The sequence below is a fragment of the Anser anser genome (genome assembly GCF_964211835.1).
Source record: "Anser anser genome assembly, chromosome: 19".
NCBI classification, from domain to species: domain Eukaryota; kingdom Metazoa; phylum Chordata; class Aves; order Anseriformes; family Anatidae; genus Anser; species Anser anser.
The window spans coordinates 9199258-9225777 of record NC_139740.1 but is presented as its reverse complement, the minus strand read 5'-3'; the positions used below and the strand labels follow the sequence as shown (position 1 = coordinate 9225777).

The 26520-nt window shown below is 39.5% G+C and overlaps 1 protein-coding gene across 10 annotated transcripts in view; it reads left to right on the top strand.

Annotated features, from left to right (window-relative positions):
- The window catches only part of SPAG9 (sperm associated antigen 9), a 63151-nt gene that overhangs the window by 8642 nt on the left and 27989 nt on the right, over nucleotides 1-26520 (top strand). For 4 of the 10 annotated variants that reach the window (XM_083805690.1, XM_083805688.1, XM_083805686.1 and 1 more), the window contains exons 3-6: nucleotides 9694-9764; nucleotides 11132-11164; nucleotides 18151-18245; nucleotides 22956-23109. In XM_083805690.1, coding sequence (XP_083661816.1) covers nucleotides 9694-9764; nucleotides 11132-11164; nucleotides 18151-18245; nucleotides 22956-23109 — 353 coding nt within the window. Of the gene's footprint in view, nucleotides 1-9693; nucleotides 9765-11131; nucleotides 11165-18150; nucleotides 18246-18347; nucleotides 19082-22955; nucleotides 23110-26520 lie in introns of those variants that run through there. The other 6 variants (XM_083805691.1, XM_083805689.1, XM_083805687.1 and 3 more) reach the window with 3 other exon arrangements.

The window sequence follows — 26520 nt, the reverse complement described above, 5'->3', positions numbered from 1 at the left end:
GTGGTGTTGCCAGCTGTTACCACACCAACATTCCAAACAGTGGTGCTGTTATCACCGGTAATGGGACGTGCCAATGCCTGGCACAGGGCGAGTAAGGAAGTGAAACCTGGCTTGGCTCTTCTGGGTCAGAGTACAGAGGCTGAGATAGCAACATCAGTTTATCGGAAAATACTTCATGTATTACTTTGTACTTACTATCAGTGGAATGTGATAGATATTAGATTACTTACTGTCAGTGGAATGTGATAGATACTAGATTAACCTTTTTTTACATCCCATTTTCTTAAGAATCCACTTTCCAGTCTCAGAATCAAAGCACTCTTGTGCGTGGCAAACATCTTCGTGAGACGCCATGCAGTTTTGCCACAGGCACAAACCTAGGGTTTATGTTTAAGCACTTCTGTGCATGTTACATCACAGAGATTCACCAAGTGGCTGCGCTGGTGTTTGGCTGCTGTTGAACTGCCTAAAAGTATGTGGGAGGTCTGTGTTTTGTTTTCATCTGAGAACAGTGGTGTGAGTTGGGTCAAAGATGGAAATGCCAGTCTTGTGAACTAAATGCAGACCCGGGGGTTTAGGCCTTGTATATTTTAATTCTTGGTGTCAAAATACAATACAGATACAGGAGTTCAGATGTTGGATGACTGACTTGGTGCCTCCTGGTAAAGAATGACAGCAAGAATGAGTCCTGGGTTTGTTTTGACTCAAAATAAGTATTTTTTTTTGTCAGTAACATAAGTCAATAAGATTTTGACTCAAAATCTAGGCTTTTACTTAAGTTACAGATAACACTGAAGTTCAAGTCGGTAAAATCTCACAATAGAGCTTATTGACATTTTAATAATTGACTGTTTTTTGAGAATAAAACCCAAGTAAGACATGGGACTACATCTTTGAAGGTAATTTCATCTGCTAGATGGTATCCAAACCTCGAGCAGAATAAATAATACTCCCTTCTGCTAAAGAGTTCACATGTTGCTCCTCACAGCAAATGAAATGCTTTACAAATGAAATGAACTGCTTTGAAAACACTTAGTCTTAGTGATCTTCACACTAAAAAAAAAAAATAATCTTTCTTTCAACCTAAGTATCACGTGGGATTACATTCATAGCCACATATTCAACCAGCTGGGCTGGAATAAGTCTGCCATTTGAAGTTACAGAAGTGGAAAAGGAAGCTTAGTTTCTGTCAACTAGTTTCTACGCTATTGTGGTTCACTTCCCACCCACCACGTTACCAATTTAAACATTTGCTGCCAGCTGCAGCCTGGACCAGTGACCTACCATGACAAAACGGATTTGTCGGAGGAACGGGGAAGGGGCAGAGGGGGACAGCTTGGCCTGGTGGCACTGCTGAGAGGGCTCTGAGCTGCTGTAGATGATGAAAGCCTGAGTGGCAGGGGCAGATGCACATCTAGTTATCGCTTGCGCAATATAAAGCACTTGATCCTTGTTTTTGGGGGGTTGTGGTGGTTGTCGAAGTAAAGTCCGCTGCTGGAAAATTGGAGTGGCAAGTTGCATCCTGGGATGTTTTGGTAAACTTTATATCTGCTTAAAGTAGAGCAAAGGTGTAAGGATTTGCGACTTCTATTTGAGTGCAGGAATGTGCTGGTGTGGCGCGGCCCTTTGGCCTGTCATCCATCTACTCGTCTCATTTTGCACTGCTGCTTTTCTCCATGATTTTGCATTGTCTGCTCCTCTCCAGCCTTGCGTTGGCGGCCTCAGCTGTCATTGTTACCTGTGCAGGCAGCACAGGGAAGTCTGGCCCTGTGGCGTGTGGAACTTAAAGTAAATTACATCTCCAGGATTTATCTTCATGATACTCATCTTGGGACGATGTCAGTACAGGCAGTTTCAGAAGCTCTTGCTGTCAGTATTAAGAAAAAATTTACTCTGAGAACAGATGTCTCTTTGGCTTTATTGCTCAAGTAGACTTCTGGATTTTTTTCTCGACAGCAGAGGGCACCTGTGAACATTGCAGGGGTGGGCTAGGCATGGACGTGCTGGTGTTTCTTCTTCAAATTAGAAGCTTTAACACTTCAATTCTTCTCTTTTCCTTCCCATCCCTCACACTTCAGACAAGTATCTGAGGCTGACACTAGTCTTTGATAACCCTGAACATCTTTATCAAGAGCTTTAGATAACTGCCTAACAGTTTCACATTATTTTAAGTCTTGATTGTAGCAATGCCACTAGCTCTGCTTGTAACTAGCTTGCAGTGTTAAGGGGTTTCAAATTTCAGTCTTGAATTAGGAAAATCAGGCTCACAGTGCTGTTTAAAAACTTGTAGCACAAACGCATGCCTTGCTTGTCCAGCCGAGCTCCACAATGGCACCTACCATGTTGCTGTGGGTATTGCTCGGTCTGGTTACTAAACGGGGGTGTGAGCCTTGCAGTGCTCACTCAGTGCCCCAGCGAATTCTGTGGGAGCTAGAGAAGTTTACTCTTTTCCCTCCTTGCATCACTCTTTGGGAATGTCAGGTGGCTTGGTTTGTTTGTTCTGTAAAAGACAACTAGTATATCTTGTGGGTTATTGTGTAAGTGAACAGCTTTGGGACGTGCTTTCTGGAGGAATTGCTTTCAGGGTAACTTACTCACAAGGATAGTTGGGTTTGGTTGCAAGAGAAATTGGGGAAAAAAGGCATCTGGATGGATCAAGTGTTTTCTGGTAGTGATGGTAGGCTCTGGGAGTTGAGAGATTTGGTTTCTTTTCTGGATCTGCCTAGTGCTTAAATATAACCAAGGTATCATGCCTCATTTGACAGGACAACTGAAGCACAGATATGCTTCCATACCTCGTAAGTTTATCAAACATAAACTTCCTAAGTATGCTTGTTAGATTTTATTTGAAAAAAACTACATACATAGTTAAACCTCTGTCTTCAGAGCTGTGAACGTTGTGCCACAACTGTTGGGTTGTCTGTTTCCCACATCAGGTGACATAATGCAGCAATTGATACCGCTTGCTGTAGGTTTTATTTGGGATATGAGGCAAATGTTTTGGCAGCTGATGTAAACATGCAGATTTGTTTTCCTCCTATGCTAAACAGAGCTATTGCTTTTACTGATTTCAAGAGAACACAGGACTGGTTACTGTTGTGAATCTTCTGCAGATGTTTGGTGTTCTTTTTCATCTGAGCTTGCCAGATACCAGCATTATTATAGTGTACACCGAGATGGACATCTTGATGTATAATCTGAAGGCACCCAGTGCTAGAGATCTGCCGACACCTCACTGCAGAAGCACTTGAATGTAGATGTGTGTAGTTAACAATGGAACTTTAATATGAACTTTCACCTGTGAAACTTAACATTGGTTTGAGACGTCACTCGTGACTTGAGTATCTGCACACGTGATAATATCAGTAACTGGTATGAAATACAGCTGTTGGTAATGCTATTTCTAGGTACGGCTCAACCGGAGTGGTTTTTCTAAGGAATTCCAGAAAGCTTTCTGGTAGGTCGTCGAAGCTGAGAAGCTAAGGCTTGTTCCGGAGAGGTCTCTATTCCCATGTATTTCTCAAGGACTGAAAGCAGGCTCTTTTCCAACAGAAAAGGAACAGAACAAATCAAGTTCTGTATTTCACGATTAATGAATTTGGACCTTAGTTTGCTGGGTTCTCCTTAGTGTTGCTCATCTATGTTGGCTTGTTGACAAGGCACGGATATTCCTCCTCCTTCTACACTGTGCCGTGGGTATCGTTTACTAAACTTGAAGAACCCTTCTGTGAGGAGGAGTGTGAGCATCAAAGTGTGCCAGAAACAAGCGTTTGTTTTTGACTAAAGCCTTTCTCAGTCACTTGAAGAGGTGACGAGCCTGGTGGTGTTTCAGGAGCTCCTTGGGCATGTGGGTCCCTCCGGCTGCTCTTGCACTGAGGGGACTTTTATTTCCCAGCTCTGCCGCTCCAGCCAGAGCATCTGTGACAAGGCACTGCTGTTACGTAGGAAACAAACCAGCTCCTGCCATGGGGAATTCAGACCTGAAGGTGTCTGGTACCTTTCTGCTTGAATGCGAGTGTGGAATTACCATCTATACCCCCAGCAGTGCATTTCGCCTGTTAGTTCTTTATGCTGTGAAAAAGGTGAAGACCAACAACAGTGCTATTACAACTTCAGTTATGGTTCCTTTTAACCTTCTTAAAATAATTTTCCAATGCTTAATTTTTATGGGCATCTGTGGGCTGCTTTATGTTGAGAAGCTATAGCAATACCTGGTGTTCTTGTGTTGTGGTTATCAGTAGTCCACTAGATGGAGCAGAGGGTACAGTTAGCTCGGGAGGTTGCGCTAAGTCACGCTGCAAGTCTGGAGGCTAAACCAAAATGGAGTAGAAAGTAAGAGCAGTGATTGGTCTGCTTTGAACTAATCTGTTAATATACCTGAGCAAAAGTGGTCAGAGTAGGTTGAAATCTGCTGACGTGTAATTAACTGCTTGTGTAAATCTATTTTATAAATTGAGTGGCATGCCAGTGGTTTGGGTGCTGAATTTTGTTATAATGTTGTAAATGTTGCAGTAATGGAGAAAATAAGCTTTAAAAGCTTTGTTTTTTTTTTTTTTTAAATCTTACGTTCCTGAGTTGTCTGGGTTATCTGGCTATAAACACAAGTCCAGTCTGCTGTCTTCTGCATTCATGTTGACTTTGTTGGATTTTTTTTGAAAAAGTGACTTGCTTCAGTAGCCATATGTATAAGCAAATATATTACTTTTCAAAACAAATATTCAAAACTCTCCTCAGTGAAACACTATTTTGGCCAGAGAATAAAGGAGAAGTTAGTAATAGATCCAATTTTTGACTTGATTTTTATAGAAGTTGGCTTGTACATATCCTTGTTCATTTGAACTTCAGCCTCTGTGAGGGAGCCTGGCAGTGCAGCTGTCTGCATTAATATAATGAAATGGTGGTAGCAGAAAGCTTAAGGAGCTTTTTTTTGAAGTTACGTCAAGCTTTTGATGATAAATTTCTGTGATTTGGAGGTTTGGCTGAGACAGTGGGTATTTTAACAGTCCAGAGGTGGCAGCGACAAGACCTTGCAGCTTTGTGTGTTGATATTTGCAATCAGTAGAGCATTATCTTGACAACTAAGTTACCTGATTTAGTGCCCTGTTTTGTGAACTGAGAAGTAGATCTGCAGTTCACAATGGTAAGAGCTACTTGAAGATGCTGGTTGACAGGGAATTGAATTTGCCACTTGTTTTAAAAAATTGTCTTCTGTGCTGATTATTTCCTGGTCTTATCACTTTTGGGTTAAATAATTGCTTGGCAGCTTCAGTGCTGGTGTTTCAGGCAATGGCTGATGTCTGTCCTTTAGCAACTTACTAGATCATAAGGTCCTACTGGCTCATAGAATTGGTTGTACTTGATCTGTAAGTTAACTTTGGTATGGGACTTGCTTTTAAGTACAAATCTGGATGAGAACTGTTCAAGGAGAGCTTTCAGATGGCTTCAGTGCCCGGAAGGGCTCGTCAGTGAGCTGGATCTGTGTCCCGGCTGGTGTAGCAGGAACTTGCCATTCCTCTTGAAGGTGCCACACAGGTTGGATTTGGCGTTCTAGCAGGTCTGTTTCTCTTTCTCCCCCTCAGGCTTATCAGCAGTTTGAGGCAGAGGACAACATACAGATGGAGGGTGTTCCAAACTTGGTAAAAGCCATCAGACTTGGGAGGTAAGCTCTGATTTTTGAACAGGCAGGGTGGGCAGCTGTGCTGCCTAATTCTTCATAATGCTGTCAAGTGGTAGAAACTCCAGGGGCGTGTCTAGTTTAATGTGTAACCTCCTTTTTTTAGATTCAATTGGTTTGATTTGAGAGGACTTTAGTTAAGACTGGTACTTCAGGTCATTGAATGTGTTAGGATATTGATAGTGCTGGAGAAGGTTGCAGGCAGACCTTGAGCATGAATTTGTGGTGGTGTGCCAGTGGGATGCTTTCACAGTGGCCTTAGAATAGTAGAGTACTTGCATTTTGTGCTCTTACTTCTAAAACTGAGTCTTTTTTGTTGTAGAATGTCAACAAAGCCCACAGTGACTTAATATTAAGACCTTTCCATTTTTGAAATGTAGACTTGCAGCTGTGAGCAGTGGCACTTTCAGTGTGTATTACATTTTGCCCCTGTAGTATCTTAAAATAAACTTGCATTATATCTCACATGATGTAACAAGGATATAATGGCTTTATAAAGCCATTATGACAGAGGCAGTGGGTACTTTGCTTTCAGGTTGTGCTCTTGCATGGCAAAACACATGGGAAACCTCATTCCTGTTGCAGTGATAGATTGTGCTAAACAGCTAGAGAGTTTTTAACTTTGTTCCCTGAAACATTCAGACAATGTGCATCGTCAGAGTGATTTCATCACTTTGACTACCCATTAAGAATCCAACATCTTAGGAAACACCAGAGGTGTTTTTAATATTGTTACATTAAACAAAAATGTGACTCCTTTGCTTGGATCCCTGGCTGGCTGGCTCTTTGCAGACCCAGCGGTGTTAGGCAGTGCCGGCACCGTTCCTGCTTGGGGTGGATGTTATCAGAGCGGTTCCAGACTTCCGCTCTTTTGTGTGGTGGAGTAAAACGGAGCTGACAACAATTCAGTTTAAATGTGCTTCTGTGTGCCACTGGAAGGCATTTCTTCTGCCTCCTATTTCATTGCTGTGAACTTCCTCTCACTGCTGACAGGAAGGTGTATTTAATAGTGACTTAATTAGTTCCTCTAGGGTTTGGGGGCCAGAACCTGATGGTCTTCCTCTAAAATTTTCTGGCTGTTCTTCACCAGGTGCAGGTATCCTCTGTGTTTAAGAGTGTGGTGATCTCTGATCCCAAGGGAATATCTGATCTCTTCCATGGTGTTTAAGTGGAAAAGGGAAGCGAGCTCTGTTGGCTGATGTTTGGTTTGGATCATCTCTTTGGGGAAGCATGTTCTGTGTCAAATAGGTTTCCAGCGTTTATTGTCCTGTTGGTATTGGAAAAGCTTGTTTTGAGGACTGTTAATACGGTATCTGAGGTACATAAACTTAGCGTACATCTGCGTGTGGCTGAAACTGCCAGCTGTAGAAGTGTGACATGAGCATTAAGAAACTGGAGACGACTTCCAGAAGAAAATTAGGAATGAGAAATGCAACTTTCTAGGGCGCTCATATTTTTTTAGACCTCCGTTCATAATTAAACCTGATCTTGAATAACCATTTTTATGAAGATCTCCTCTTTGACTATTCAGTAACTGTATTTATGTACTACTGTTTTCTATGACTTGATTTCAGGAACTAATTAAAATTGGATGAAAGGAGAAAATAGTGTGCTTCATTATGGAACCGCAACCCTTGTGAAAGTGTTTGCTGTGTAGCTAATTATGGGAAGTGCTTTTGTGGGCTTCACGAAGGAAGGTTATAGACAGCTGTGAAGAAAGAAGCATGTCTGTAGCACCTAGAGCACCACTTTAATTAACTTCCACTAAATATGTTGCATAAAGTAATTCTCCCAGAATCTTCCAGCTCAAGTTTATCTCCAGGAGTTGGTGTTGGCTGAGGTGCCCAGACACCGGTGTATCGAGCGGTTTGGGGGTGCCCCACCGTTGTCTCCATGAAACCCTGGTGTGGTTGCCTTGAATCGCAGCCTCAGTTGCCGTCAGGAAGCAGCAGGGATCCGTGGGGAGCTCGTGTTAGTCGGTGCGGGGCTGTGCAGGGCCCCTGGGCCTCTGCCGGGGCACTTGGAAACCGTTTCTAGGGAAGGGAGCAGGTTTCACAAAACATGAAGCTAATTAGCAATGCAGTCTGCATTTTCATTGTTTCCAGGCCGTTTGCCTGTCCTAAAGCAGGTCTTGCACAGCTGAAAGGCTTCCAGGTCTGTGGGGGGGCAGAGAGACGGCGGGGACTCGAGTGCGGAGCCCGGAGATGGGCATTGCCAAGCGGGGCTGCAGGCGCTGCTGGGGCTGTGGGGAGGTAGAGCTGCTGCAGCCCGGCCTGCAGCTTCCCCCAGGTACGGCTGGGATGCCTCTGATGGGCGTCTGGTGCAAGATGCAGTTTTTTTTCTGACTAGAATGCCTGTCATTTTAAGATACTGGGTAAAATTTTTGTGTCAGTCTTTGTAATTACACATTTTGACACTTGTTTCTATAGGTGGTTAGCATAGGCAGCCCTTTAACTGTATGAGGAGGTTTAAAATGTCTGTCTAAAAATAATAAACTAAATTCTTCCATTCACTAGATGTCATTTTTGTGTCCTGCATTGCCTTTCAAAACTGTGCATTGGCGTGTGTATTGTGCTGGAAAATATATGGTGGGATGGAAACACTTTTACATCGCTTCCTGTTATTTGACCCGAAGAGCTTTTGTTCAGTCTGAAAATGGTGCAGAATTGGAAGCATTCAATCTTGCATTAGTGTAAATAAAGTCTGATTTGATACTTTTGGTGAGGTATTTATAGGTAGAGTGCAAAAGGTTGTGTCAGGGAATTTAATGTTCTTATAAGAGCAAGATTAGATTAGGAGCTAAGAGTGTTTATACAGATCTGGGTGAACAGACAATTGTGTATTTTGGTTCCAGCATTTAACTCTGGCAAAGGTTTTTTGATTGGAACCTACTTGCAATAAAGCACTGTGCCAAAATATAGATGTATGGAGCCAAAAAGAGATGAGAAATGACTTTCAGAATACCCAGTCAGCAATGACAAAATGTGCAAATACCAAAGAAAATGCTAGCATTCATCTTCAGATAATGTGTTTGGCAATGAGTCTCTGGAGGTGAGTAACTACAAATTCTAAGTTTCCCAGGGGTATTTAAACAAATGGAGTATGGGAAGCTACTTCATGGCAAGTGGAGTAAGGGAACTGCAGTTACAGCATTTGAGACTCATCCTTATATCATCCTTATAAATACCACGTGACAAAATACCCAAAGAAAAAGATGTCATTCCCATTTAAGACTGGCAACAAAAAGCGTTTTCTGTTTTAATGGGGAAAAAAGTTGTTCTTCCAGTTTTTTCCTGAAGGGGGAAAAAAATCAGTTTGTTCCAGCCTGTCTCCTCTTAATATTAATGTAGTTTCTGAAATGTTACTTTAATCTGCTAGACATATCTTTAATATCTTGGAATGCCTACACAAGTATTCAAATATTTTCTTTCACTGAATTTATTATATTACTGTAGTATTATTACCTCAGTGGAACATGAGTGAATGCTAGCATAAAAGCCTGAATTTCTGTATCACAGCACATGACTTGAAGCTATTTCAAAATACCTTGTTTATATTTCTACCAGTTAAACACCTCTGGAGATGTGTGGTCATATTTTAGGAAAGCAAGGTAGAACTTTTACTGGAGCTTGCAACTCTCATCCTAGATTGAGTGTAGCTATATGCTGTGATTTCTGTCTCTTGGGTTTTGCATGTTCATGTGTGGAAAAGATCTGGATTGATACAAGCTGTTCTTGAACATAAAAATCCCGTCATTGAACTAGCATCAGCTAGGGAAAAGAGTGCTTTGCCTTTCTTATGGGGTCTGCAGTTTGTAACATTGTGCTCCTGTTGGTGTGTTCAGGAAGCTCAAGTGATGAGAGTGTAAGGAGGAACTGATGTACTTTCTGTTCTGCTCTTTGCTATTCATTGCTAACAATATTCTTGTCTCTGATCTGGTTGCCTAATCCTGGACAAATCAGAAGTTTTTTAGGTTTATGAATATAATTTTAATTCATCTTTCAATTTTTTTCTTCTAGTTAGCAGACTGGAAGAGAGGGAAGCAGAACTCAAGAAAGAATACAATGCTCTTCATTCAAGACATACAGAGGTGGGTCATTATAACGAGGTACTATAAAAATGTATATCTAAGGAAGACGTCCTATCCCGAGCAATTGAAAATTACTGGGTGTTTAAATCTATTCACTGATACTTGGATATTTGTTTTCTTAGTGTTGGCTGTAGCCAGCTGTCACCTGAGATTTGGTTTTCATCTCATTCATATCCAGGCGTATGTTTTTTTTCCATGTTAATTTGATTATACCTTTGCCAATTCTATAGCTTGCTCACGCTTTCAGAACAATAAAAAAAATTGCTTTTTCGTATTTTAAAGATAATTTTTGAAAGCACACTAGCAGACTTCAAAGAAACAGAAACAAAATCACAATCTGAGTTCTCTTTCCAGCATTTTTCTGTGTTGGTCTTGTGGTGTTGAAGAAGCAAATACCTTCAAAAGTTGTCCTTCTACTGAGTGTTGTGATCAGAAGACCTTGCCATACTTATTGATAGCTGTTAAAAAACAAACAAACAAAAAAACAGTTCTTGCTGATGAACACAGGACAAGTTTGACTTTGTCTATGAAGTTAAATAAAAACAAATAGCCACACTGCTAAAGAACTTTCTGTAGCATAAAGGGACTTGCAGTGCTTTGATTTTTAGCTGAAGGCTGATTTTCTCATGCAGGGATGCTTACTGCCTAGTTAGTGATTTCCTTACTAAAATAAATATACTATGTTCTCTGAATAATTTTGATCAGTCTGAAGTACTAGGTAGCACAGTTCTTGTTCTTCCCCTTACTCTGATTGCTTTGCCTTTCTTATTTGAAAGATCAGATAGCTGGTTTGGGAACATTAGTAACAGAGGGGAATGTGATATTGAGTATTTGTAGTTTAAAGGATGCGGGGGAAGGAGAAGCAAGCATCAGTGTTGGGTTTGGTTACCTGTAATACTTAGCATGCTCATCTTAAAATTGCTTTGATACTGACAACAGCTGAAAGTCATTTGGAACTGCAGCCAGCCAGCATATAGCATTCAAGTATTGCATGACAAGACCTCTACTTTTCATAGTTTTATAATTGTGGATTTGCTGTAATCTTAATGTATTTAAGATCATGTTTGTTACTAAACAGTTACTTAGAATGCTGCATCTGTTGAAAACTGGAAACTTAAGTAAAACAAGAAGTGACAAACTTAATTGTATAAGGCTTGCTTCCTTTTGAATTGAAAGTGCTTCAGAGTACTGTGTGCCTTCGCAGGCTTGGTTTAGTTTAGTTAGACCCTACGAGTTACTACCACAATAGAAATGGCACAATTTTTTTTATCAAAACTTCTTTTGCAGAGTTTGAGTTAACTAAATGTATTGGGCACCAGTAAATCAGTGAAATGCTAATGAAACATTCTGAATATCTTTTTACGTAGGTTTTGCTCCAAAATGGACAACAACCTCTGCTGGTTTGATTCCAATTTATTAAATGCTTTTACATCTTACATTCACTTTCTTTGGTGTAGGGAGAAGTTTCCTTGGGCTTTATTATCACTGAGGTGACTATGTCCTTCCTTCATAAAGAAATCAGTTATAATGTAGTATGGTTTATCCATACCTCTGTGCTCCTAAAAACAGGTCTCATGTTTTCTGTGCTTCCTTTCAGCATGCTTGCCTCCTTTGTTCTTCATTTGTTCCCTTGTTTTAGCATTTTTTTCATGTTTCACCTCTTTCTTTGTTTAGCCAACTTCTTATAATTCAAAATACTAAGGAAATCAGGATGGTGCAGAAAAAACAAGTTTTACATAGTTTCTAAAAACAAACACACTTGCCGTGGGATATTTGTGCTTTTGTGTATGTAGACTTTGATCTCTGTCTTTAGGTGACGTATATATGTTACAAAGGCATACAAAGCTCTCAGGCCATCAGCTGACATCTACTGAAATACAACAGTATATTAAAGATAAAGCATGGAGAGTTGTCGGGGTAATGATTTGTGGGCTGAGAAAGCTCAGCTCTGGAGTGAGGACTAAGGACAAAGAATAGCTTCCATCAATGTGATTGTTTTTAAAAGGTTAGGGGGTCTTCTTAACAGCTTGTGACAGTCCTCAGGAAGTTAATTAGATATTCCTTATCTTTGCTCTTAACTATGTTTTTGATTATGATTAGAAAGACCATTGCCGATTTTTGTAGTCTGTGAACTTCTGAGACAGTCTGAGGTATGTCAAGAAGATCATTATTTGAGTGCACGTTTCTGGTGTGTGTTTGAGACTTAAGGACTGGCAGAGACTGATAATAGTCCCCTTCTTCCCTCTTTCCCATTGTGATTTTCTGTTTCCCCTTCTCCTAACAAATCTTCATGTTTTAGGTCTGTACAGGTCCTAATGCAAGGTATTTTGGCAAATACTCAACCTACTTTAAGCAGTGTTATCAAGTGAACAGGTTTAAATACTTCAATCACAATACGTATTTCTAAAGCCTTTTTTATGTTGATGGTTTTTCTAGGAAGGAATACTTTTTTCCTTCTGAATCAGCTTCATCATTGTCTTTGCAAGTGATCTGGTTTTGGTACTTACTGAAATGACAATTGTTTTTCTTTCAGTTGACCAAATAACAAATGGAGCGTTAGATTTTTTTTTTTTTTTTAGCTAAGATGTTGGCAGTGATTGCTCTGACAGATGTCACATAAAAGATGCGGATTGCCTGTATTGCCTGTATTTTCTGCCATCTTAATTTCTACCAGTTTTTCTCTATTCTCCCTGCCTTCGCTATTGCTTCCCTTCATCCCCCTCTGTCCAGCTTCTTCAATCACAGCTTAATATTTCAGACTTGGATGGCTTCCTCTTCTAACTCTGGACTTCCCTGAGGCTCCATGGCCATGCTGTCAAGTGCTAGGAGTGCTCTGTAGAGCACAGCCTGCCAGGGACGGTGCTCTGCGTTGCAGCCCAGGGCACCAGCCTGCCCTGGCAGTGGGGCATCTGTGCAGCTGCAGAGGCAGCAGGACTGCCCTGACTTGTTAAAGCTCGCAGAAGAGGCTTTAGCCCTCTTCATCCTTCCGTCAAATTAGCCTATGTCTGTCTTTCCAGTTCTACATACACTGGGAGATGAGCTAACGGGTGTGAGTGCCATATATTCCATAAGCTTCCTTCCCTGCTAAGCCTGTGCTCGAGCTAACTGGCTTGATTTTAAATTGATTAGGGCGTGATAACCTCAGCATTTAGTTGGCACATTTGAAGGTGGAGCATAGCTAGGCATTTTTTGCAGGTACTTGAGATGTTGGCTTGTGCAGTCAGAACAGAATGCATGAATGCAGCCTGAGCATGTTCTCACATCCTTGTGGTGATTCCCTGTTTAGCTAACGTGCGCTGCTCCCTTGTCTTTGCACTGCTTACAGCTGGTTTTGGTCTTGCACTAATATTGCTATGCTTTAACACTCGGAACGGATGAGCAATAAAGCAGCAAGCAGAAGTTCCTGGAGTCTAACTTCTGGAGACAGGTATCGTTTCCATCTTCCTAGAGCTGTAAAAGACCAGATGCAGGAAATGGTCATGCAGCCACGATGACAGTGTGCTAAAAAGCTAAAGGGTTGGACGTGGTCTAATCCAAAAATCTCTTAATCTTTAATGTATAGAGTAAGGAAAGAATTCTGGTATGCACTTAGAGCTTCTCAAATACAATTCTATTAAATATAAAATTGACTCCTTATATTGCCTTATAAGAGCAGACCTGTTAACTGCACGTACCTGCTGGAGTTTGCTTACCTGCGCTGCAAAGAGGTGATGCGCTGCTTCTCGTGACTCAGAGCAAACCCCTAAAGTAGCATGTAAAGGGGCATATTTTCTTTGCCCTATCAACTACGTAGCAACAATTAAATTTTTTTAAAGGTTTGTCTAAATTGTCTAAAGGCTTATGTTTATTACTCAGGAAACCAGGGCGAAGCACTACTTAGCATTTACTTGACAGTTGACTAACACCTGTAGCACCTCTCTGCACAGATTTCCACAGTAAAACTTCTGCTTAAGCAAGCACTTTTTTTTATCTTTTGGGAAACACAAGGCTAAGATGGTTCGATATTGCTCTTCCTGACACAGAGAATATGGGCTTAGTTTAATGAAGCATAATTGGGCCATGCAAGTTTCTCACTGTTTTGCACTGATACAATGTGACAGAACAGTGAGCCTGTCCCTGGCATTGGGTGTGCACTTTGTCAGGTTCAGTTGGATAAACAAGTGTCCTGGGCAGGTCACAGTGTGGGGAAACAGGAAGAAAAGGCTAAATGGAGAGGGATGCTTCCAGTTTTGGCTAGGCATGGGGACCACACTTGGTGTCTTTGAGGTTAGACTTCAGATATTTATTTCAACACAGCGTTTTTCTAAAGTCTTACGCTAAACATTGGCACCTTGATGTAAAAGCCTGGTTTTAGCATCTTTACATGCTATTGTAACTGCCAGCAACATCGTCTTTTATGTGGATGAAGAAGCATCGAGTTCATCAGTGGGAATGTTACCGAGGTGACAAGCTCATCACAAACCCTTAAAGGTAATAGAGTTACATGGAAGTATGTTTAGGACTTATGTACTGAATCAAGGAGATTCTAAAAACGTCTATTACCTTAATAGGTCTAGATTATGTGGGACACAGAAATCTCTATATATACACAGTTGGTCACATGTTCCCAAAGGGAAGAGCTGCTTGTGCCAAACCTGGCTGGATCTGCAGGCTGAACAGTGAGCACTGTCGTGCAGAGCCTCGTCTGACAGTAAAAGAATTGCCAACTACTGTCCTCGGGGGGCTGTAGCCTTGACACAAAAAGGAATGAGAGGTGAAAGCGAAAGGAAGGCATAAAGGAGATGCTTTCAACTCAGTTAAAGAAAAATGCCCAGACTGGGGTTATGGATTTGTATACCTTTTGTTTGTGGCAAAAGAAGTAAAAGGCTTGTGTATATTGAGGGATTGTTTGTAAGGGTAGGAATACAAACTAGTGCCAGGATGTCTTTCACTGAGCACAGAAGTTTGACGAAGAAAAACCTGTAATATTTCATACTTTTAGAACTTGTCACATGCTGTATGCGGTAACGAAACTGAGTGTTTTTTGAGATGGAAAGACATTGGATGGCTGTTGCTTCTGTTCGAGGGGAATGACTTGAGTATTGACACAGTAATGTGTTCAAACAGTCATTATAGTTATCTACTTCATGTGCCCTGAAATGCGCCAATAGGAATTTTGAAATACTGTTAACTATGGAAGTTAACTTTTCCAAGTTTTGAGCTTTCTTTAATCCCTTCAGCTAATGGTAACTGAGCAATGTATTTAATCACAAAAATGATGAAGAGAGGTTGGTATTTATTATGTTGTCTTTGGAGCAATTGGTCATATTCAAAATACTTGTGACCTTTGGAGGCAGCAAAGTGAACTGTCAGTAGGAGAAGGTTACGAATGATTAAATATTGACTGCAGCTTCTGTGAAAGAAGAGAGTAGCTGTAGTCCTTTATCATCTGTCTTTTTCTATAACTCTGTAAGAATAGTAGATACTCCATTTCTGAAGTTATCAATAACATTAAAACTTGAGATAGTTGAGTGTTCTCAAAACTCTTGATTGAATTTTGAGCACTCTGACTTCTAGCATGTTATTTCATGAGACATTTATTTGGGTGAAGATGTTGCACTTCAAGGACATGCTGAGGCTCAGTCATTTAGGTTGAAAGGGCCACTGCATGTCATCTGGTTCAAATCCCAATGGTTTTGGAGGGAGTCTTCAAAATTTTGTTGCAAAGGAGCACTTTGAGCTAACTCCTCAGTGAATTACAGCATTTATCATTTCAAGGCTTTGATTATACAGATTTCTACAGGTTGAGAATCCATGGGCTGTGTCTCATGTTGCGTGATCTCTGGCACCAGCTGTGTAGCCCCTCATCCTGTGCGTAGGGAAGGAGGGTGAGGAATTCAACTCCTTGCAGATGATATTCCAGCATTGTCAGGTTTTATGCGTGTGACCCTGGATCAAGGCAGTGTGTCAGCTTCACATAGTTTTTTCTGACTGTGGGCACACCAGAGGCTTCTGTAGCCTGGATCTGTGGGGAGATTGCTGTGCTGCATTGCGTGTGCATGAGATGCATACGTTTGCCTTTCTCATCTTACTCTTGTGTTCTTATAGCTTACACACTTTATGCTGAAGCATGAGATCTATGGATTTGCTGCTTTTACCATCAGCATTATTTTCATCTGCAGAGCAATACTAAACTGCTTAGTCCTTTAAATTGACCTGCCCTCTAGCCTCTGTATGTGGGTAATAAATACGATGAGACATTTCAGTAAACAAAAGAATAACAGGCTGAGGGGAGGGAAGAAAGTAGGTTGAACAACACAGTTTGAAGAACACAGAAGTTAGACAGATTTTCCTGACCCTACTCTTTTTTCCCATGTGGTAACTGTTCCTTGGAAAGCTACTAGTTACTTAGCTTCTGTTCAGTGGCTTAAAAAAAAAGAAAAAACAGATGTTCTGTTTAAAAATTTAATTTTAAAAAATGCTGCCCTACAAATCGACATTTTTCCAGGTAGCTTGACTTTTGTTTGATAATTCCGTTCTATGATGGGGCGATACCCAAACGATACCAAATGGCCTTATATACATTTCAAACTAATACATTATTTTTTTTTCTCTGGGTTTTCTGTATTTATCTGAATTATAGACTTGTTACCTCGTAAAACTCTACACAGGAAATGTTGAAACGCCTGATTTTGATTCCTCAATGGAAACAGGAAAAAAACAAAAAACCATTGGGTAGTTGAAGGTGGAGCTTTCAGTTCTTTTTGTTTGTTTTGCATATAAGCAAGCATTTAAAAATAATTCAGAAAACAAATGAGATTGTTGTAGTAAAACGCTGCATTTGTATCGTTTGGGAGGATAAATTTTGTAAGCTTTTGACAGCAGTTAAAGTACATTATATAATGTTTCTCTAAAAATAGCAAGACAATACAATTCGAATCAGAAAAAAGTATTTCAGTTGAATGCAGGGAAAAGATCTGTATGTCATGTAACATTGATTTACATGATACCTATCAATCAGGGTATCTTAAATCAGTTCATAATATGAGAATCTTAGACTAAGAATATTTATTCATATGTAGCTGATGCTGTCAACTGGTGTTTGCAGTGAACTCCAGTCTTAGTAGCCTTGGACACATCAACCCTGACTTGACAGAAACATGTAGGTGGAGGTTTCCAGGTCTTGCTGAATCTAGTCCTGAAGTTTGAACATGTCCTCACAAACAAAAGGTTATATAATATTGGTTGTATAGATATCTGTTAATCAAGATGTTCTGAAAATGCATCCGCCCAAGTTGGACATGGTACATGTTGGTCCTTGTTGGATCCGTTCCAACTTGGGATATTCGGTGATTCTAAGAAATTCTAGTTTTACAGAATAGGTGTAATTTCCAGAAAGAAGCATTTGACGTGACTTGAATACATCCCAGAAAAAAATTACACTGAATTCTTGTGCAATATACCTATGATCTTTTTTCCTTTTCTGAGTGCCCTATTAGTGTTGAATGTGAGCACAGAAATGCTAAAAATAGTCACGTAGGCTTCTCTTCAGGCTTCAATGCTCTTCAGACTTCCCTAGTTTTCATTCTGAAGATATATGTCCAAATTAGCCTTTTAGAGTGATGTGGCAATACCTGTTACTTTTCTCCATGCACGACCCAGATCAGTTGTCTGCTGAGCAGCATTGTCCTTAGGCTGATTGGAATCAGGGTGCGTTAAATAAGTCATGACTGCAGGAGTCAGCATGTTGGCCCTTGGCTGTCTCTGCACAGAAGGAGAGGAAGTGATCAAAGCTCTTCTCAAGGACTAATAATCCACAGGCACTCCCTCCTTTTTATGAGAAGTCCATCTAGGTGATTCGAAACTAAAGCTTGCTGTATTCTCCATAAGAGAAGTTAAGTTTATTTAAATGTTGGGAGAAAGGAGAGATGCTGACTTCGTATTTCTGCCCACAGAAAATAATCGGTTTCTTAGTTTATAGTCATTTTGTATAATATTTGAGGTGTATGTTATCTGACCTTTGCAGATTTTTTGCAATTAGGCAATAAAATGTCATAGTAAATTTGAATATCTCCTTGATGTAATTAGAGGTCTTAGCACCTAAAATGGATTTGAATATGACACTTATAAACAAGAGTTTTGAATTTACCACAGGCACTTTGGATGTTGTTAGGATGTTTCCTGTGCATGAATGCAGAAGTTCTCTATTTTTTTTGAATTATGGGATTCTCTGCTGGTTTGTGGCCTTACACACTATAATTTTACATCTTTCTTTATCTATTTAATGTTTCTGAGTGCTTTCCCTATTTTTAGCATTACAGGGAAAAATTATACTGTATTAGCTAAAAATTATGCAACTGTACTAAACGTAAATAGTATTAATTTTACTGTTTGTCATTTTAAACAGATGATTCACAATTATATGGAGCACTTGGAAAGAACCAAACTTCATCAGCTAACAGGGGGCGAACAGTTAGAATCCACTACGCACAGTAGAATTAGGTAAGCTATTTATTATGCTCTCACCCTGAAATGAAAGAAAAATCCATTCGTTTGTGTTTGCAAGACTTTGTTCTTTAATCCTACAACAACGATTTGGCTGAATCAGAAAGATTTGTTGTATGATTGGAATGCAGTAAGAGAATAGCGTAGAAATCAGTAGAGAAAAGCCTTTGCTGTTGTACTGCTAAACATAAAGTCTAACGTACAAAGTATATCTCAATTTCAGCTTTTTTTTTTTGGTGTTTACATTCAGGTAGGTAGGAAAAAAATGTAAGCAGCTGTGACAAAATAATTGATACCGTGCCATTGCTTTGTGTTCAGGTTGATGGTGTGTATCTTGATACCCACTTGTTCTAAGGGCTCAGTGTGAATATATTATGCAGATTTTGAGCTTTCTAGCCTATGAACTCTGCGTGGAAGGAGGGGAGAAGAACTCCTGGGCTGGCTGTGTCTCTGCGTCGCTGCATAGATGCTGCGAGGAGCCCGGCGGCTCGGTGCGAGGGGGAGGAGAGGTGATGTCATTGCTTTGGAGCTGCTGCAGAAGAGTGGAAAGCTGCTGCTGATGGCATTGTTTTTGTGGCAGCGGCTGAATGACAGACTTTGCCTACAAAGATACACCCTCAGCCTCTGTGTAGCCTTCTTGGTTCCGGCGTTTCACCATGCCAGCACAGCGCCATGAATCCTGGATGCATGCTGCTATTTGTGTTTGGCTTCGTTGGCGGGGCGGTGGTCATTAATTCGGCTATCTTGGTATCTCTCTCTGTTTTGCTGCTTGTGCACTTTTCTATTTCTACTGGTGTGCCAGCTCTGACGCAGAACCTACCAAGGATACTCAGGTACTCTGACCCACTGAACCTCAGCTTCTCCTGCTCTTTCTTTTTTCTCTGCTTTCTCTTTTCTTGTCAAACAAAAAGAGCAAGGACAAATTAAAGATGCAAATTGTGCATAAATTTCAAATTCTTCTATAAACTTAATGTTTATGGACTGGGACATGGTAATATTTTTAAACATTCAAATTTAGCTGCCTTTTGCTTAGGCAAGTTACAAGGTCTGTTAATGTATTTTTGTTCTTTTAAAAAAGCTATTGTTTTGGTTGATGGTAACCAGCAAAAAAAAAAAGCTGTGGTGATAATGTCATGGATCAAGCTCATGTTCGTTGTATTGTCAGGTACTTGGCTGACTGTGTGTAGCCATAAATGTATGCAGACTGACGCCTTGTATTAATATATTCCATTCATTTTTAATCTAAAGAATTGCATAAGATCAGCAAATTGATAATTATTCAAATACATAGTAATTAGTTGATTACGCTATTGAAAAAAAAAGTTTATTGGTTCGTGGGGCGAAAAAAATCTTTCATTATTTAAGCATTAGAGCTCTTAAAGCCTATTCACTATTGTTCAGCCGAATGTTATCCTCTCCTCTTTTCTGTACTTGTATGGCAACCTGCCAGCTCTCTGTCCTCCCTCAAGTTATGTTCTGTGTCTTAGTTGCCTGGAGCAGTACCAGACATACATTAGAATATGGTTACCAAAAGTAATCTTGATATGTTTTTGTACCATAATTACAAAAAGAGAGCAACTGGAAAACTTACAATGTAGCTTGCTGACCTGAAAACTTGAAATACTTCCACTATTGGTGAAGTTAATTTTTTTTAAAAAAGGCAAAAACAAACTTTGAGAGTGAAAAATGCTGGAAATGGGAAATGTCCTCTGAAAGAGCCATGTGATGTTCTCCTTGATACAAGGTGCATGTAGCCGCTGTATGGTAGTATGCTTTTCAATTTAGGTCTCAGAGCACAGAAGGGTTTTTCCAAAGGTTTCAAGTCCATCAGTAGCTTAAAAACCACGTTATTATTAGTGAAAATAAATGTGCATATTAAATACACAGAAACAGTGTAACTATCTAGACTGATTTAGTTAGGCTGTATTTGTTTAAGAGGAGCAAAAAACCCAAACCCAGAACAAATAACCCCCCAATTCTTAAAAACAAAACAAAAGCAGCACAGCAAAATATTGAACTTCAGGTTCAAAAAACTTAATTACAGCTCCTATATTTAAGGAGTCAGATAGATAGTTTAAGGTGTTTTTGTAATGTGCTTTTCCTTCCCTGGTAAATATTTAATGGATTTGAGTGTTTTTGGAAGCTGTCTCTCCCCCCCCTCCCCCCCCCCATCAACTCTTCCCAGTAATATATTTTAGGAATTACAGGAATTGGAGCTTAGTTTCTTAGTCTATTATTCATATCAAAAAGGTAAAAACATAGGGTGAAGGAAGCCAGTCATAAAAGAATTGTCTCATTTTTCACATTAGCCAGCTGTTAAAACAGAGCATCTGGGTGTTTATCGTAAAGGTTCCTGTGAATGCTTCCATACTTTATTTCAGAATAGTCAACAACCTGTAAATAAGTTGAGATTGCTTTAGTCTAATTAGATAATTTCTTTTAATGCAGGCATCCAGCATCCACATAATAAGTCTTAATGTCCAAAATAAGGCCTCTTTTCAAACTTCATTTACTGTGCAGTCTTGCAATGCACCTGAACTGTTTTTAAGCACATCAAAATAGGTTCATTATAAAATGTATTTAAAACTATTCCACCAAAAAAGCACTTCTCAGCTGAGAACTCTTTTTCTGGTACCTGTTTTGTTTCGATTCTCTATTCAGAAGACTACAAAGCAAGCAAATATGTCTCCTTCGAACCATTGCTCCAGGAGGCGTTTTCCAAAGCAAAGGGCCCTTCACAATGCATGCTTTATAAGCTTTCTTTTGGACTGAAGGGATTCTTTTTTCCTTTTTTTCCCTGCCGGACTTCTTAACCAATGAAATGTTTTCAGGCTTTTATCATAACTTAAGCTTATGTGGTATCCTTTGTTCCCTGCATGCATTAGAGTTGTGGGAAATCTAAAGAAAAGCGGCACCTATTACACTAGCGGTAACTGCTGGAATCAAATTCTGTTTAGCTCTTCGGCTATTTTTTCATGAAAACTTATCAGAGCAGTAACTTTGAAAAATGTAAGCCATCTGACGCTTCTTATTTTATAACTCTGGTTGATTTTGCTTTACTTTCTTTGCTGCCTAATTTGCGCTGCTAATAAAGTACTCCTGAATTAACAATTGAAGTTGGAATGATATTTATGAAAGACCAAGATATGAGCAATGTGAGAGTTTGAGACTCCTGTGACGGGGAGCATCTTTATGCCTCTGTACTGCAAAGGTTCATTCCAAACTGTTTACTATTCAAATATTGCTATTTTTGCTGATGTCAAAATTTTCCAAAAGGAGTTCACTGATTAATTGCTAAATACAGTTACTTCTTGACGAACTTTCCTTCTTGGTTTACAATATAAAGAAGTTTTTCCTATGCTTTTTAACATTCCTTTTTGTGGTTTTGCATATGAGTTATAAGTAGGTACTAATTCTGCATAGAATTCTGTCACAGTTATGTTTAATTTGTGAAAAGCCTGGTTTAAAAAAAATGAGGACATGATTTGTCTCATAATGCTAAAATATACAAAATCTCTCAGGTCATAATATTGTTTGGATTATCTCTGTAGGGATAGTTACTGGCAATGCTTTCTCATGAAGCACAGTCTTCTGCCATCACTTGTGTGCACTTCTATCTTTTGGTCTTCAGTATACTGGAAACTTTGCTTGAGCTGCACTAGTTGATTATGGTCCCATTTTTTCTTCTGTATTTCATTGTTCTAACTCAACAAATACCTTGTTTTGTCTCAATTCTAAGTCTGGCTGATATTTTTCCCTTTCAGGGCTGGCTCTCACATCCCATGAATTGTATTCTACACAATGTTTTTGTCTCTTGCTATCAGGAAGAATTAATCTTTTTCTGTTCACTGATAACAAGATTGGATTTGGGAATCTTTTGTGGAAGGGATCAACATACAAAGCTTTGGAACTTCCAAGTGTTGTTTGTTATAGAGAAGGGATAAAGTTAGCGAAGGTAGTGAGGAGCTAGGATGAAGTTACTTTCCATGTTGTTGAAGTAAATCTTAAGTTGTAGTTTATGTAACATTAAGCTAGTACTGCTGCTTATGGAAGCAGTCATGTTATGGCACTGTCTGCTCTTTTCTTGCTATTTTCAAGTTTTTCTGTGGCCGTACAGTAAAGCAGAGTACTGAACTGATCTTTGTTAAAACTATAAACTTTTCAGCTGGGCTAGTTTTAACACTTGTAATTCCTTGACCTGTTTATTTTACCCAGTTACACAAATTAATTTAATTCATGTGACCTTAAATTTGGACTTTTGGTTGATGTCTTATGACTTTCCCAAATGCTTCAATTAATGATATAGCTGTTGAAGTTCTTAGAGTGTATCTTGCAAAAAAAAAAAAAAAAAAGTATTTTGAGTGGCTGCTGAAAACTGTAATTTTTCTGAAGTAGACATTTTTGTTTTATACTGCTGTTTGTGTTATGTTTCTGTTAGTTTGCTATAGATTAGATTCAGTGCAATCAATGCTGCTGCCTAAAGCCAGGGAATAGCCCAATCTGCAATTAATCAAATCACATGAAATGGGGAATTAGTATGTGCTGTAATACAAACTGCATATGCTGCATTCTATGTTTAATAGAGAACAGGCTATGAACATTTCAAACTGTAATTTTACCGCTTCCCTGCTGATTTCAGAGGTGTACAGGAAAAGAAGCTGTGTGACATCTGAAATAACTGACAAAATCTGTCTCTTTTTCAAACAGAAAGGAGCGTCCAATATCACTGGGCATCTTCCCATTACCTCCAGGAGATGCACTACTTACGCCTGAAGCTCAGAGAGAAGCAGGAGAAACACCTGGGTCAGAGCACTGGAAATTCCACGAGCTAAGCCAGCCACGGTCCCACACAAGCCTGAAGGTGAGTTGCCTTGTGCATTAGGAGAAACCCCCATAAAAAGGTTACAGTTTGCTGCCAGTAGAGAACAGTAGGTTCAGAGAGGACCCTGAATCACGTTCATTTAAACAGCTTTGTATTTTGCAAACAAGTGGTAATGTAGTTCTCGTATTCACAAGAGTGTTTTTTCCTGACCAAGGACCATTTCCAAAGGCCAGTCACTTTTTCTTTACAGCCTAGGTATGTAGCTAGGTAGTGTAAACAGGTCTGCCGATTCAATATCCTTTTGGAAGGAAAGCTTTGGCTACAGGCAGTACTCTAATGCAGCCGCTGCCTTCTCTCAGACACACACAACGTGGTATACCATAGAGTTGAGTGACCTAACTTTCCTAAATTAGCTTGTGATGTGATTTCTCTTACGTGTAACTTGGCTATAATTTCTCCAATTGTTCTGTGTTCTGTGTTCCAGCAGTGCGAGGTGGCATAGAGCAAGCTGCAGAAAGGAGAAAAATAGAGGAGTGGTGTTGGGAGTGTGGTGAACCTGGTGGTTGGGACTAGGGTGCACGAACACAGCAGGAGCCAGGGGGCTGCAGGCTGAAGAACTCCAGGCTGTGTAAAGCCTCTTGTCTCCTGGTGCTGGCAAGGTGTTCTAGGAGGCATGATGTGCTGTTGTTTCTGAAGATATGTGCAGCTGAGGGGAAATTCCTTCGCCTAAGTGAACTTAATATACAGCAGAAGAATACTAAACTGATAATAAATAAAAAGCAATCCAGAAACAACTAGAACTTGGTTTTGTTTATCTAGAGGTCATATGGAGGTAATAGGAAGTATGTGATGATTAACTATAAAAAGGTATCAGTGACAACAGGAGTTTGAATCTAAAAAATGTCATTTATCAAACTATTCCCTTTGTTCCATCTTGGATCTTGGTTTTCCTGTTTCCTTTGTCCCATGCCAATTGATTTCAACAAATTGACAGAGTTCTCTTTAGGAGAGCTGACTGAAATCCGAATTAGTTATGACTAAGAATAGGTGGAGGTGGAATAAAAAGGGGAGTTTCTGATCCCATCCTGTGCCCTTAGAAAATTATAATGGCTACTCTATGTCATCAAAAAAAGGTTTCTTGGTGTAGGTCCTCTCAATTCTGCTAGAAGAATTTACAAAATAATGCAAACTAACTTTTAAAGCCTATTCAGTCAGAATAAGTTCCTTTGGTCCAAAGCAGATTTATACTTGTGAATGTAAAATTTCTGAAGTGAACCTGTGGATAACATGAGATATTGAGGTCATAACCAGAATTTGAAATTTTTTAATTCTGATTTTTCTCTCTAAATAGTTTAACAAGAAGTACAATGTACTAGTAAAGTTCTGCTGCTTTCAGGTATGTTTGCAATTCATTGGTCAGTAGTTCCTTTTAAAGTATCACAACAGTAAGTGTCAGGGAGAAACCCGGACTAAAAAGGCAAGGTAATCTGTAGGAATACAGAAGGAACAGTACAGCAGGAACAGTACCTTGTATTCCGATATTACTCAATACAGTTGTGTATGTTCCATTCGTTCTCTTCTGCTTATTTCTGCAAGGTATTGAAGGTGAGCCACAACTACTCCAGATTTAATGATCTAATTTTTAAACTAATTTTGCTGTATTCAGGAAAACTTTTGGCAACACTGCCAAAAAGGTCAATTTTGCTAAGTCAGCACTGACTTTCAAATGCCTAGTCTTTGAAATATTCTGATTTTCCTGCACTTCTTGGAGTTGCATTTTGTTTTCGTTAGTTTTTAGACCAAACATTCACAATAGTTTAATGATCATTGTTTCTAAGAGTTAGCTAAAGAAAAAAGATGCAGTAGATAGCTAAGTCAGAAATGTAAAGTACGGGGTTACCTGAAACTCCTTTAAGCAAGGGGCCATTTTCTTCACTATTTTCTTTTGCTATCAAGATGTTTCTCTTGAGAATGTGTGTGAAAGTCAGTGGTTGGTCTGTGTCGCATCAGTTAGCGGATGCTTTTGGAATGCAAAGATGTAGAGATGTTCGAACAGAGCCAATGGTTCTCTTAAGACTTTATTCTGTGTTTGTGTGATCTCTGGGTTCCCTTGGTAAGAAGTATCATTTCCTGCTTTCTGTAACTACGTGCTGAAGTATGAATCATTATCCAGTGGCTGAACTTCACCAGTTCAATAAGCAATTAGGTAAATAGTGTAGTTTTTTTTGGAAATGGACACCTAGTATCTCATATAACACCTTAGAATCTGGGTTTTGTTTTCTTGAGTAGCTGTGGAATAATGTACTCTTTTGAGGTAATTTCAAGATTAGTAAATCAATTGCTATCAAATTCCTAACTGATAAGAAGGTATTGATGGCAAGAGTTTTGTTTCCAACGCTTTCAAATTCCAAGTGGAGATGTTATTATGTGATGCAAGCTTTTCATTTATGCAGATATAAATGTGTGTCTTCCTCCCTGCCCCTAGAAAATAAAGTCTTATTTTGCACGGAAGTAGCAAAAGTAAAAAATTTAGAAGTTACAACTCCTAGTAATCTTGCACTTGCTATGAATATTGCACTTAATGCAAATCTAAGAATGTGTCTGTTTGCAAGGTTTTTTGTTTTTTAAGCAACCTTAAAATTCAGCTTCACTTCCTTCTTGAAAAAGGATGCGAGCAGTACAATGAATTAAAGCTTCACAAAATATAAACATCCTTCTTTCTTGTCATGTTTTGGTTTCCTGAGCTAACAGATGCATGCTGTTAGATGTCACGAGATACCTAGGAGCCTTGCTTTCACCTCTGATTCACAAACAAGACCATAAAAGAGCTTTTTGTCAGGACTTGCTTTCCTGCCTTCATTTTGCATGTAGCAGTCTCAGTATTTCATCTGTTTCCCAAGGATATTTCTCTAACGCTTTTGGAAAACAGTGGCCTAAATAACCAGTTGGTGTTTGTATCTACAGAAAGATCTTGTTCACTGGTATGCTGCCGTTTAAGTCACGGTTAAGATGCTGGTACAGTTCTCTATGCTATAGTTCTACACTAGTTAAATGCGTGTTCTGCATCAGTACTTGAGTTATCTACTCTCTAAGAAGCTATTTTAAGACATTATACAAGTTTTGGAAAAGCACATTTTAGAGCAGCTTTGGGAAGACCGTCAGCAATTTACTGTGCAGCTAGAAGGATTTCTAATATGGGAATACACACTGCTGTGTAATACTTAACAGAAAAGCATCATAAACCTGTTGGTTTTTAAATAGTATTAAAATAAGGACGTGTATTTTGTAGTTACAACCTCCTTAACAGGAGTGAAACCACAGCATTAGCTATTCACAGCCATGAATCTGGCAATACTGGCTCAAGTTATTCTTTCTGTTCCTATTTCTTTAGATCTGCATATTCTTCAGAAAAACAGAGGAATTTTGGCACTTGTTCTTTGGAAACAACTA